Genomic DNA, 13,638 nt, shown 5'->3' on the forward strand with positions numbered 1-13,638 from the left:
GCTTTCATTTGACTGGGCTTTTCAGGGCTTCTCATAAACCGCTGGCTTCACTCTCCTCTTTTTGCTGTTCCGGGCTATTTTTGCATAACATTTTCTCCCTTTCCTCTTAGATCACAATCACATTAAATCCTCAAAAATACGGTATATAGGATTGATGTGTTTTGTCCGTTGAGGTTCACCCACGTAATAATATTAGTCAGTTAAGCTTCTGCAGTCTGTAATGTGTCACTTCTTTAATGTAGATGCAGTAACATTTCCACCAATACAATTAGTTAAGTGATGATCACAGATCTTCACGCTTTGCAAAATTTTCTGGTAAAATGTTTTGGATTGCAGATGAACCTGAGATATGTATCCTGACTTTACCATACTTGGCAAAATGGAGAAATACAAATCACGCCTTTTCCTTTTTTTTTTCAGGCGATGGGTAAGGCTCCTGTTTGGACGTGAATTCCCACTTCAGGACCTTCTGGTTGTCTGGGATGCTCTATTTGCTGACAGTATCACCCTGAATTTAGTTGACTACATTTTTGTAGCCATGTTGTTATATATTAGAGATGCCTGTAAGTATCAACTATCTTACCATCTTTTAAAAAGAATGTGAACCTATTTTTCAAAGAAAAAGAGGACTTAAGAAATGTTAAATTTCATTGTGACTTTTTTAACATACTGAAAATGGTTTCAAATGCTAGGAGAGGAGCCATTTGTTACCGGATGCGGTCTGCTGTGTTTATGAAACAAATTGTATCTTGGAGTTAAATGCAGGTTTGTTTTCTGAGTACTTCTGTGGGTTTATACGTAGTTGCAGATTTTATGTGCAGTAAGTGATACAGGTATGTATAGAGCTCCACCTTCTGACCAAGCCGGTGAATTGAGTAAAGCCTCCCTTTGACACTGGAAATATTTTTATGCTGTTCTGCTGTGAGAAATGTGAAAATGCACAAGACAATGACTCATAATTTTTGAAGATATATCTTGAAGGAAATGTAAATGCAGAGATGAGTAACAATTACAAAATAGGTTTACTCTAGGTAAGAGTGGTGTCTTTAAAAACTGATCATTTCATTTTATTTTATTTTAGTATGCCTGAAGTATGTGCAAAGGTGAATTCTTATGGGTTAGTGATGACTAATAAATAGATTAAGTTGGGACAAACAAGAAATAACAAAAATGTTCTTAGCTTATATAATTGTGAACGGGAGGAGGAAGGTATGTAATGATTAATTGAGGCATTTATTTCTGTCTCATCACATTTTGCAAAAAATTCTACATACAACTTTGCTGCAACAAAGTATGCATTTTGCAGTAAGAATACATGTCTGTCATTAAATATATGAATTGTGAAGCATGCATTTCAGAGTTAATTATATACGATCTGTAAGCTTTAGGTTATAACAAGGTCATGTATTTGACACAATTTCATATTCTAGGACACGGGAAGTTTTCAACATCCGTGGTTCCTATTTAGGGTGGCCCGATCTTGAAAATATAACGTGCATGTACTTTACACATACTGTCGTTCCACCGCCTGCCTTCATGTGTTGTTTTTAACTATTGTTTAAGAAATACGCAGCATATAGAGCTACCTTACATTCCTCTCTAAGAAGTGGATATTTAATTCAGTTTAGAGGTTGCAAAATTGAAGCTGCTGTTTCAGGATGATCTGATTCCAGGTCATTATGTTCTGCAATCTAAATCTGGCTTGTGTATGTGCAGTAGACTGAAATAATCTTAAAATTTTCGATATAGATATATAGTGCAGATGCATGTAAAAATGTTTCTTAACATCAGTATTTTATTTTGTGTCATCATCTCCCTTTAAAAAATACTTTAGAACTGTATTTGTAAGTACCCTCTTTCTCTTAGGGGAGGGAAGGTTCTTCTGCATTTGTTTTCTTTTGCTTTGTGGTGCTCATGTCCGAATATTGGTATGAAGTAACTCAAAATGCGAGCTAAAAATGTGTTCTAGGCATCTGTATGAAATCAGTCTCTCTCTTTTTCCTGAAATCCCCAGGCTTAGTAAATAAAGTAGTAAATAGCTTTAAAGTGGAGTACATTTGCCCAAATGAGATGCAAAGTCATCTCATCAGGACAGCTAATACTTCATACATATACTGTTTCTGTAATAAGTAACTTTTTGTTCTGTAGTTGGACCTAATTACTCTAAGCATATTAGAATGGTGAAACAAAATATCTAGTCATAAATACTGTAAAGTTGAATATATTTTCAAAGTCAAGCTCAAACTATAGCGATTTCCACACTTCTTGATTTGATGAAAAAAAGCTTTTATTATATAACTGTAATAGAAAACTTGTCCATTTTTCTTCATTTTTTTATTGCTGATAATATTTAAGCTTTGAAACAGAGTTCAAAGTTGTGTTGTAATAGTTTTTAAAATGTTTTCAAATAAAATAAGTTTCTAACAGCTTCTCTATTTGGTGACAGGAAATGTTATCCCAAAACACCCAATGATGTTAATCATCTATAAATAAACCATCTGGAAATTTTCAGTTTAAAAACTTTAAAACAATAGGAATACTGGTAGAGCACCTAAGATATTATAAAACTGTCAACTGTAAGCAATGATAATAATACAATACTGAAAGCATTTGAAAGTTTAAAAATTATGCAGATTCTTTTACACCAACACATTTGGGTGTGGGAGAGAAGTTGCTGGTTCGGGAATTGATGGATTTTTTTTCTGCATTTTATTATGATGTTCTCAAGGACATGATTTTAAGAAAGTATTATTTCTGCTATATTTTTCATTTTATTTTTATTTTAGGTTTGAAATCCTCTGCTACTCAAACGATATATTATTCAAGGAGAAGGGAGCATTTAGATTATTAGAGTCTTGTTTATACATTTTAGAGATTACAGATACATATTCATGTACACAGCCCTTCTGTAAACTGCTCTGTTCCATTCTACATCTGTATCCAAGCAAGGCTTCATCTGTGGAGTGGTAATCCTCACAGGCCAAGTGTAGGGTTGTGTATCAAAGTATCTGTGAGTTTTAATAAATTATTTTCTGGGTTTCTTTGGAAAAAAATCATGCAAAACAACTATTTTTTTATTTTTAAATCTGTCAAATCTGAGGCATGAATCTGTTACTTCCGTTTCCCCAATATGGATGTATATGCAGTTGTTGATGAAATCAGAATGAAGGGGAGGGTGCAGTGCAAAAATATAGATATTTTATACACTTCCATTTAAGGACAAAAAAAATAACAAACCTGGAAGACCTGTCCATATTTTGCATAGTAAACTAACATCAGTATAGCACCAGGAGCTAATTTTGACTCATCTGTGTTAGAATAAGTATATTTTTATCACATTCCAACCTGAGGACTGTGTATGGCCATTGTTAGGATATATTCTTACCTAAAAGCGCTCTGAATATTTTGAGGGAAATAGAAGAGCCACAGCCTCTTCTTAGAGGAGCTGATTTGTTATTTTTGTTGTCGTGCAAGATGTTTGAATTATCTATGTCTAACTCAATTTAGGACCTAGTAAAGAGAACATAGCCATGCATAAAGCAGCACGGGGAAGTAGTCCTACCCTTCCTGGGTTAGGAAGTCATCTGGATACAGGATTGGTGGCATTAGACATTAAACTCTTAAGAAATGACACGTGGCAGAAAATTAGGACTTGGTTGAGGACAGATAATCGTTAGTTTACATGTTTTCCACTGCTATTATTGCTGCTTGTGTCCAGGAATAGTTATTGGACCAACAGAGAAAAGTCAGCCTCATCTAAAGCAGAAGGGAGAAAGCAATTTAATGTTCCTTTAGGCACTGCATAACAAATATTAATCAAAAGGCAGTAAGATTGCTTTCTCTATGTAGAGGAGTTTCTCTACTCCTTTCCCTAGAAATACCAATAGCATTCATCTTTGGATGAGGTGAGTGAGAACTTGTTATTCAGAATAAAAGCTGGATCCAGGTGTGACTCTTGCCAAGGCTATTAGTGAAGGAGAAGCACAGGTACACCAGCACCAAGCTTAGTACAAGGCAGCTGGCCACAGTGTAAAATATTTCACTGTTGAACTTCAGCACCATCCAGATACTGCTGAGATTGGAGAAATTTGTATTACACAGATTGTCCTTCCAGAAACTATCCTACAGTTGATTCTTAGGAATCCTTTTAACTCCGATGTACGTACTCAGGAAAAAGGGGTTTGTTTGGTTTTACTGCTATTTTCTTTATAATTTTTAAGAAAACTGCTGCTCTGTGGGGTAATATTATACATTTGTCCTGAAAAGACAAGAATCATAGAATGGTTTGGGTTGGAAGGGACCTTAAAGATCATCTAGTTCTAACCCCCCTGCCACGGGCAGGGACACCCTCCACTAGACCACGTTGCCCAAAGCCCCATCCAACCTGGCCTTGAACACTTCCAGGGAGGGGGCATCCACAACTTCTCTGGGCGACATATTCCAGTGCCTCACCACCCTCATAGTGAAGAATTTCTTCCTAATACCTAATCTAAATCGACCCTACTTCAGCTTAAGGCCATTACCCCTTGTCCTGGCACTACAGGTCGTGTAAAAAACTCTCTCTCCAGCTTTCTTACAGCCCCCTTTATGTATTGAAAGGCCACAATAAGGTCTCCCCAGAGCCTTCTCTTCTCCAGGCTGAACAGCCCCAACTCTCTCAGCCTTTCCTCATAGGAGAGGTGTTCCATCCCTCTGATGAGTTTTGTGGCCCTCCTCTGGGCCTGCCCCAAGAGGTCCATGTGTGTCTTGTGCTGGAGACCCCAGAGCTGGATGCTGTACTCCAGGTGGAGCCTCACCAGAGCGGAGTAGAGGGACAGAATCACCTCCTTCAACCTGCTGGTCACGCTGCTTTTTATACAGCCCAGGATATGGCTGGCTTTCTGTTGTGAGCAACATTGCCAGCTCCAGTCCAAGATCAGTTTACTTTGAAACAAAGATGACGACCAAAAGGTGTTTCTGCAAAGTAATCCCTTTAACCCAAGATTCCCCAGCAAATAGAGCGCTGGCAATGATATTCTCTTCTGTGAAGATTTCTACATGAAAAAGGGGCAGCTGAATATGTGGGGAAACCCTAAAGATAAAATAAATATAAAAGTTAGCAGGCCTTACTCATTATAGTGTTGGAGTTTTTTTAACTTTCTTTGGATGGTAAGGTTTCATTTTAAATTTAAATGTAAGGATCGGAGGGAACACATGTCATTGCCCAACAGTTTGATTTTTTTTTTGCTATTATTCAATTGCTTCACTACTATATATTTAAAAAAAAATAAAGAATAATTTTAATCCATTTTTCATTGCAGAATAGACTACATACTGATCTGTTCAAGAGAGAAATGCATTGGTCTTACTGCCTATCGTTTATAAAAGTATTTAGAATTTACTATCCATTTTCAGTATTTTTATTTGCTTTGGTAAAAAGGCATCATGATCATAACTGCAGTACAGTATCTTAAATTTGATTTACGTATGAGAGTTTGATTTAGTATGTACTATGTGGTGCTTGTATTATGCTCCTCTGAAAGAACTCTGACGGAGACCATTGTGTTGTGTTCATTATGCCAGCTTTGTGACTTCAAGAAGAAAAAACAGGTACCTGAATGTGAACAAGAAAAACAAAGGGTAGGAAAAAGAACAGGCAGAACAGATAAAGAATGAGTAGGATAAGTGAGTGCTTTACAAATGAAAGCAGATGTATGAAATTACAAGCTGTCGGATCAGCAACGGAAATGAAGATGATAAAGTGGTTCCCTACACAGATTATAATTATTCATTTTGCCCAGTCCTGCATCTTTCCCCCATAATCCTCTTGTTGAGGGAGAAAAGGTACAGGAGGATATGAGGCTTATTCACATGAAAGAAAAGAAGTAAAACATTTAAGTCTTTCTGTCCGCAAAACAGTCATTTATTTTGCCTTTTATTGATTCAGAATAATTTTGTGTTTGCAATGATCCCTTCTGGTGTAGAGGCCTGATTAATTGAAAGTATTTGTTGCTACAGCTAAAGTTCTCAGACTAGTAAAGTTGGTTAAAAATTTATTTACAATTACTATTGTTAGAGTCTGTCTTTATGTTGCAGAGTGCAAGCATCATTAACAGGCATTGCTTTGACAGCTGTGGCAGATGGATTGCCTGGATTTAGATGGTGCAAAAGAAATGAAGTAGTTTACATAGACCTGCCTGAAAAGATGTCTTTAATAATTGCACTCATAATTAGATTGATTTGAGGAAAAAACAAAACAAAACAGAAGACGACAACGACAGGCAAAGAACCATAGAGTATACTTACATAGATTCAGATGAAGTCAAGCACAATTACATGCTGAACATTTCCTGAATAAGTAAAAAATTCTAATGAAGTTAATGGTATATTGTAACTATTTATGAAATTAAAATCTAGCCTTTTCCCTTTTTCCTGAACATTTTGTGAATAGTTTCGTGATTTACAAGAAAACGAGGAGTTGTTGCCATCATTTTACATACATGTATATATATATGTGCGTGGACATGTATGTGTATATGTACATAAGAACAACAAAAGATAGTCCAGCAAAGAATTGTCAGAGTGGGGGAAATTTATCATAAAAGCAAGACCGAATGTAAAAATTTATCTCATAAATTATCATACTTAAATTTTAGGTGTCTGCAGATGAGATGAGTGTCCATTTTGCAGTGTAGGACTAGTTCTTCAGGCTCCACTGACTGTATTGCCCTGACCTCCACTGACTCAGGCAGGCTTTAGGTGCACAGCTACCGAGATCTAAATTTAGGCATCTAAATCTGGAGCTAACATAAATGTCTATGGCATAAAGTCAGTGGTAGGTTTAGCATTGTCCTTAATGATATTGGACCAAGAGTAGTCCTGAAGCTTGATTATGCAGTATCTTCTTTTACTCTGAGCACTGCTTGAGTTCTAGGAGACTTAATGTGGGAAAAGACAGTTGAATCTGAACTGAAATGAATCTACTGAAAAAGGTACTGTTTTGGAATGTCAAAATAAGATCGTAATATTGCACTCTCTTCTCTCTCTCTTTTTTTTTTTTTTTTTTTTTTTTTTTCATTTTCATTGTAGTGATTTCAAGTAATTATCAAACCTGTTTGGGACTTCTGATGCATTATCCACCTATTGGAGATGTTCACTCCCTTATTCTAAGAGCACTTTTTCTCCGAGATCCAAAGGTGAGATGCTCGCTTTGTAAATACAGGGAATAAATCTCTGTAATAAAATATTTTAAATACTATGAAGTTAATAACAACCTACATTTTGGGGACTAAACTGTAGTTTCAAGTTTCTTCTTCCCTGCCAAAAAAGCTGAAGGAAAGCATTGGTAACCAAGAGCAGAACACATGTTTCTTTACTCTTTAAAGGATATTATCCTACTACTTTGCTAAAGTTATCCAGGAGCCCTGGTAACTGCAGATGTTTATACCTTTGCTTGGTATTCTGCACAGACATCTTTCATAATAAAGTATACTTTTGAGGGAAACAGTAATATTTTATATAATCTAGTAAGCTGTGTATAAACTGTCATGCAATTTCATCTGTAAGACCTTTTTCATGAGATTTCTGAAGATTAATCAGTTAATCCTTAAAGCGCTACCCCTGCCAAATATATAATAGTTATGTGATGATTTTCAATTAAAAATAAGAGTGCTGTTACAGGCTGAAAAGATTCACATGGAAAAAATTAATAAATTCATTAATTTTATGTTACATATTACTAGCATACAGTTTCTGATATACTCATCTATACTAAAAAAAAAAGGCAAACCTCTTGCTGTTTTAGAATGGCGTGTGTATATGTGTGGCTATAATATACAGCAGATATCCACACTATAGTGGATAAAGTGTTTGAGATAAAGCTGTATGCAGTAATCTTCGCAGTATTCAGATCTTTGGCAGATAGCAGAATTTGTGCTGCTGGTTTTGAACTATCTTTGTGCATGTCCCATTAGTAGGCTGCCAGTGTAGTCTGATTTCCCTCATCTTCTTGATGCACGTCACCTTTGAAAGTGAAAAATTCATCACTTCTGCACTCTGACTGCCTTCTGCAAAAATTTCATTCAGTACCAATGTTTACACTTTTATGGATTAAGAAAAAAATTGTCTCTTTGTTTCTATATCAGCTTTTTGCAGAAATCTGCATCCTTACAGCTGCTTTCTTCATTCCTCTCCAACACAAAGATTACTTTCATGACGAGAAGTAAAGTGTATCAACTTTTCAGCGTGTAAGAAAGTTTGTAATGTTAGATCTCAGGAATCTTTCTTAAGATTTCAGCAGCAGTCTGTGAAATCAGACTGCCCAGCATTTATTTATGTACTCTCTTAGCAAAACAAGATAGATGTATTTTTTGGAGGGGAAGATACAGAGGGAGGAAAATTGTCCTAAGATATCAAACTAAATCCACAATGTAATCTGTCATTTATTGAAGGTATATGTTAAAAGATAAAATAATTGCTAATTATTCAGCTGTCCTCAAAAGCATCCTAGGCAGTATATAAGATATCCTACCAGCTGAAGGGGACAAAAATAAACCACCAACTTCCCATAAAAGAAGCTTGATCACTGTTCTGCTCCTTACGCTCTCGTCAAGGTTGTCAGGCTCATAAAGCCTCAGTGTCCTATTAGTTAACATTCTCAGGTGCGCCTTGAACACCTTTCAGAAAAATACTGGATATAGTTGCTACTGTGTCTTTCAGGTAGTTCTCCCTTCGCTCAGGTGAATGAGTACTTAAAGCTCTTTCATGCAAAGAGTGCTAGTTGTTTTGTCAATTTAAATATGATTAATTACAATTGTTCCTCCTTTCTGAGCTGTACTTATCTGCTTGGGAAATACTCTGAAGGTTAGGAAGCTGGGATTTCCGGAGAATGAAGGGCCCTGAGGGACTTCCAGCCACCTCTCGTTTTACGTTGGGTCTTTGGGTTGAGGCTGCATAAACAGATCTGGACTTCTTACAGTAAGGAAGTTAAACTGTTCTAAAGGATCACTCTAAAAGAAAAAAATTAGCTCCTTGTCTGAGAAAAATATATTTTCAATGCTATGACTTGAGTACCTGTTTTTTATGTTTCCCTAGGCATGATTGTAAGCTTTGCTTATGTGTCTTTAAGCATATGTTGGTTCAATCCAACGTATTTCTGAAATGGAAGTCTTGTTATTCTATAAGACCCACACATAAAAATTTTCCAAGTCTGTCAAAATTTTTCATTACACAGAATGAAAGGGAAGACTCAACAAGACATCGTGGGTGCTGTAGGAATCAATCTGAAGTCAGTACATAGTTTATATACCAATATAAGTGGGAAAATTATACCTTTTTTTTGCTATCTGCATAAAGATAATTCAGTTTGCCTTTATTCCCTGAGCAGATAAAAGGAGATTGGAAGAAAAGACAAAGAGATTTTAGTCAGTAGTGTAACTTGTAAGTGATGATTAGCAAATTCGGTGCTTAATGATTTTTTCTTCCTCCTTTGATGTTTTCCCATGCATTTCTCTGTCACCAGCTTCTAGTTTCTAATGGGAAATTACATCTGGTTCAGTACATTTTAGATCTCCTGAGCCATGGCTGAGTTCTTCTGTGTGGCATTTCTTCCAAGATTTTGCTTGCATTTTAATACGTGAAGTCGGGGAACTCTTCTGTGGGAGACCCGTTGCATGGTCCAGTGGCTTATTTCATTATTTGTTGAACATAGAAAGAATGTTTAGTCATTCCAAATATCTGAGGGAGGCTTGCTTTCTGGCCCTTGGAGCTTTAAATCTCAGCTGGACAAGAAATGTGGTTTAGAAGTCATGGACAGGAACAAACAGGAGTCTGCCTCTTGCAGGTCTGTTAATATATATTATCTTTCGGATTATTTTTGCGGCTAGGTAAATGCCAGATAATCTCACTGAGGGGAAGTTGTGGGGTATTTGGACTAAGAAAGGTTGGTGGTATGTACATGAAACTGAAAGGTTCTTAAGGAACAATCCTGTCAGAAATGGTGAAGTAGTTAAGATGGACCTGATACGGGCTTTCCATCCTTAATTTCCAATTCTGGAGATAATCTGGGTTTGCACATCTGATAACGTCCATTATTTCTTCTGTTTCGTTGGTCTGACATAGCAGATATCGCCTCCTTACTTATTTGTCTTGTGAACTATCAGGAGAGCTAAACTGTCGCTTGATGAACCTGTCGCGTTTTGTTTGCTACTTTTCACTGCAGTCGTCACCAGGAGAGCAACCTAAATGTCAAAAGAAAGCCATACTTAAAGGATGGGTGGCATTTTTTTCTGACAGATGGACAGATACAATTTCTTGACCTTTTGTGGAATCAAACCTTAGCAGAAGCCTTAGCATTATCCACTGATAACAATAATACAAAAAGTAATTAGTGGTTGCCATTAATCTAACGCATGCAGCAGCTCTCCTTTTGACTTAGCGGACCCCACTTGGAAGTTGGGGTGAGAGAACATTTTAGATTCCACATCCCTGATATATTCCAGTGCCACGGAAGAGAAATACAGATCTTCATAATAGCTGAAAACAAGTTAATGCACCTGTATCTGAAGGGGGACCTGAGAGCTACTAATTTTACAGACCTGGGTATGGATCAATGCAGAATAATTGTGTTTCAGCCTTTTCTGCATTGGCTAACTCCGGTTCTTAGGAAAATGGAGAATGAAAACCTCAAATCAGTGGTGTTGTCTTTGCACAGGGTGATACAGTTAACCTGCTTAGCAGAGTATTTGTTTCACATGTCTAATCTTTGAACAGATAATTACCTCAATTATTTATATGAAAGTAACTTCTATGCACTTCTAGTCCTTCTGAATATAAAAGTAGAGCTTCTTAGGGAAGAATGGGCTATTAAAAGTATGTATATGTGAAATGAGAAAATAAGGGAAGGTTTTTTGTGTATATCGAAAAGCATTTACTGAAGGTGTGTCTCTGTGTATTTAATATCCCACGAGTGGCCAATTTTCTTCATTTTTTTCTTTATCAAAACCGTCGAGCACTTTTAATTTTCAAAGCAAAGGCTGCGAAATTAAGAAATGGAGATACGGAGATAGGGCAGTGGAAGAATATAAAGTGATTAAAAAACATAGTTCTAACTGGAGTTGTTCAAATAAAAAAAAATTAAAAAACCCAATTAGAAACAAAAGTCATAGAAAATGTGAACATATTGTGTTCCTTAAATAACCAGATGTTCTTTCCTTCCTGAAGGCAGCCAGGGCTAGGAATAAAAGGTTTAAAACTATTGTTTTAAGTTAACTGTGAATTTTGCAAATCTGTTTTCACCCTTTAGCAAATAAAATTCTAATACAGCAACATAAGCAAAGTAATTTTCATCTTTGGGTGTTCTTATTTGTATGTTGTTCTGTGTTGAAGTGTTAACCTTATCACAATGACTTATTAGAAAACTACAGCACTAGATGGAATGTTACAGTTTTACATTGCATACTAAGAACCTGACAACCATCCTTTGTCTGAAAGCTTACTGTATTTTTTCTTAATATTTTTGTAAAATAAGTTTGTTCTCAGATATTTTAACATGGTGAGTTACACTATTTGTTGAGCCAAGCTAGTTAGGAGCTTAATTGAAGGGAGACACCTTTTATCATAAGCCATCGATTCAAAAAAAGAAAAAAGAAAATGGTTGTACTTGGTCGATGGGAATTAATTTGTTAGTTATGCTAATAATAGTCAAGTTACTGCTGCTGATATTTTCCCAACATCGTATTTTAAGCTATTTGCTGACATTGAAAATGGTCGTATAATAATATTAAATTCTAACTAAATCCATGATGAAGCATACATGACATTTCAAAGAAGTCGTAGTAGTTCTTCTTGACTGAAATTACAGGGACTGCCAGAAAACTTAAGGAATAATATATGGTCATGATCACTCATATAACGATTAGTCGGAGAAATCTGCATTCCAGCTTTTAACACTTTTCACAATCTGAGCAATAAGTGACAAGGGGAAAACACATTACTGGAATTTTGAACTCTTTGTACATTTATTTTCAGCTGAATTTTCTTCTTAAGTAGCTGCCACCGTCTCAGAGTTTTCTCCAAGCTAGTTTCATGTGCCTGAAAGGCTGTTGAGTTTCACTTTCTTCTTCTTCAGATAAATTCTTTTCTATACACTCATTAACTGAGGTGCCGCTGCAGAGCTGCAACTGTCCTTTGAAAGCTGCCGTTATGTCAGTATTGTTTGTTTTGCTGTTTGTGGCAGGAGAAAAGCAGGTTTTGGGTTGTTTTGTTTGTTTGTTAGCATTGTGTGTGCAATCTGGCATTAATTACCTCTCTTTAATGACCAGATTGCAGCCAATCAGAAGTTGGGTTCTGGCAGCATTGGGGCATTAGCAGCTCATTAATTTGTACCTATACACGGAGGTACTGCTGGGGTGGGGGTCCTGTTTGTTAGAGGGGTACCAACAAGGGGGAGGGGGGCCCTGAACAAATGTTTGCTTTTTGCTTTTTTTTTTCCCCCTATCATGAAAAATGTGACTGATTTTTCAGGAGATTCGGAATTATACATTAGGGGGTTTGGGCGTATAAGTGGTACGTATCAGGAGTTGGGATAATGGGTACCCCAACGCAGCATGAGCTGGAGCTGGGATAATGGATATCCCAACGCAGCATGAGCTGGGATAATGGATATCCCAGTGCAGTATGAACTGGAGCTGAGGTAATGGATATCCCAACGCAGTGTGAGCTGGCGGTATGAGTAAGGTCACCTACACTTTAAAGGAGAGTTGCCTTGACAGGTGATGTGGCTGATAAAGGAAACAAGGTTTTCCAGAACAGCTATGTACATGTTTCTTCATCTGGGAGGAAAGGAATTAGAGGAAACAAAAAATAAATGCATTTACTTTTGGTGATTTGCAGAGAACTTCTATTTGCCTTAATTTCTGAAGGATTAAGATCTTGGATGTTTAATGCAACATAGATTTTTATGAACAAAAATGTATCAGGATCTTCAAATTGACTTCTGGTTTTATAACCACATTCAATTCCTTGTAGTGAACCCAAGCGTTTTGATGGTCTAACTTCCCCATTTGCAAATACAATAAGGTTAAGTGTAATTTAAACACCTCACTTTGAATAAGTCAATGGTTTTTCTGTAACTGCATGCTATGCTTTTTAATATAGGCCTATACAACTAAGAATTGCATATATTGTACATGTAAAAGCCATGATATTAATTTCTTCTTTATGTTCATGTTCTTAAAACCAGAAACTTTTGCTTTTCAAGGAGCATGTTTTGTTTCAAGCATTATTGTTTTAAATATTCAGTTATTGTGTTTCATTAATAGAATAAGGTATGACAGGCAGCTATGAGTTTAATGATAAATTACTTGGAATAACCATGTTGCCATAGTACCATGTAAAAATAGTAAGTGTACCATGAACTAAAAATCCTCTTCGTTTTTGTACATTTGTTTCAAAACCTTAATTCCCAGTGCACCTATGCATTTTAAAATACAAAAAGGCTATCTATCTGGCCAATACTAGTACAACTACTTTCTCATCTCTCCCAACATTAATTGCAATCTCCCTTCATATGTTAACCATTTAATCGACCCACCATAAAATAGTTGTCTTCATGTCACAATTAATATTTTCAGGAAAAATTCTTGAAAAGTGGTTGATTAG

The 13,638-nt window shown here is 36.2% G+C and overlaps 1 protein-coding gene across 6 annotated transcripts in view; it reads left to right on the top strand.

Annotated features, from left to right (window-relative positions):
* Nucleotides 1-13,638, top strand: part of TBC1D5 (TBC1 domain family member 5) — a 322,168-nt gene that overhangs the window by 241,112 nt on the left and 67,418 nt on the right. For all 6 annotated transcript variants that reach the window (XM_054815649.1, XM_054815645.1, XM_054815643.1 and 3 more), the window contains 2 exons: nt 421-563; nt 7,069-7,175. In XM_054815649.1, coding sequence (XP_054671624.1) covers nt 421-563; nt 7,069-7,175 — 250 coding nt within the window. The remainder of the gene's footprint in view (nt 1-420; nt 564-7,068; nt 7,176-13,638) is intronic.

This window comes from Grus americana, chromosome 2 (genome assembly GCF_028858705.1).
Source record: "Grus americana isolate bGruAme1 chromosome 2, bGruAme1.mat, whole genome shotgun sequence".
In the NCBI taxonomy this organism is placed as follows: Eukaryota; Metazoa; Chordata; class Aves; order Gruiformes; family Gruidae; genus Grus; species Grus americana.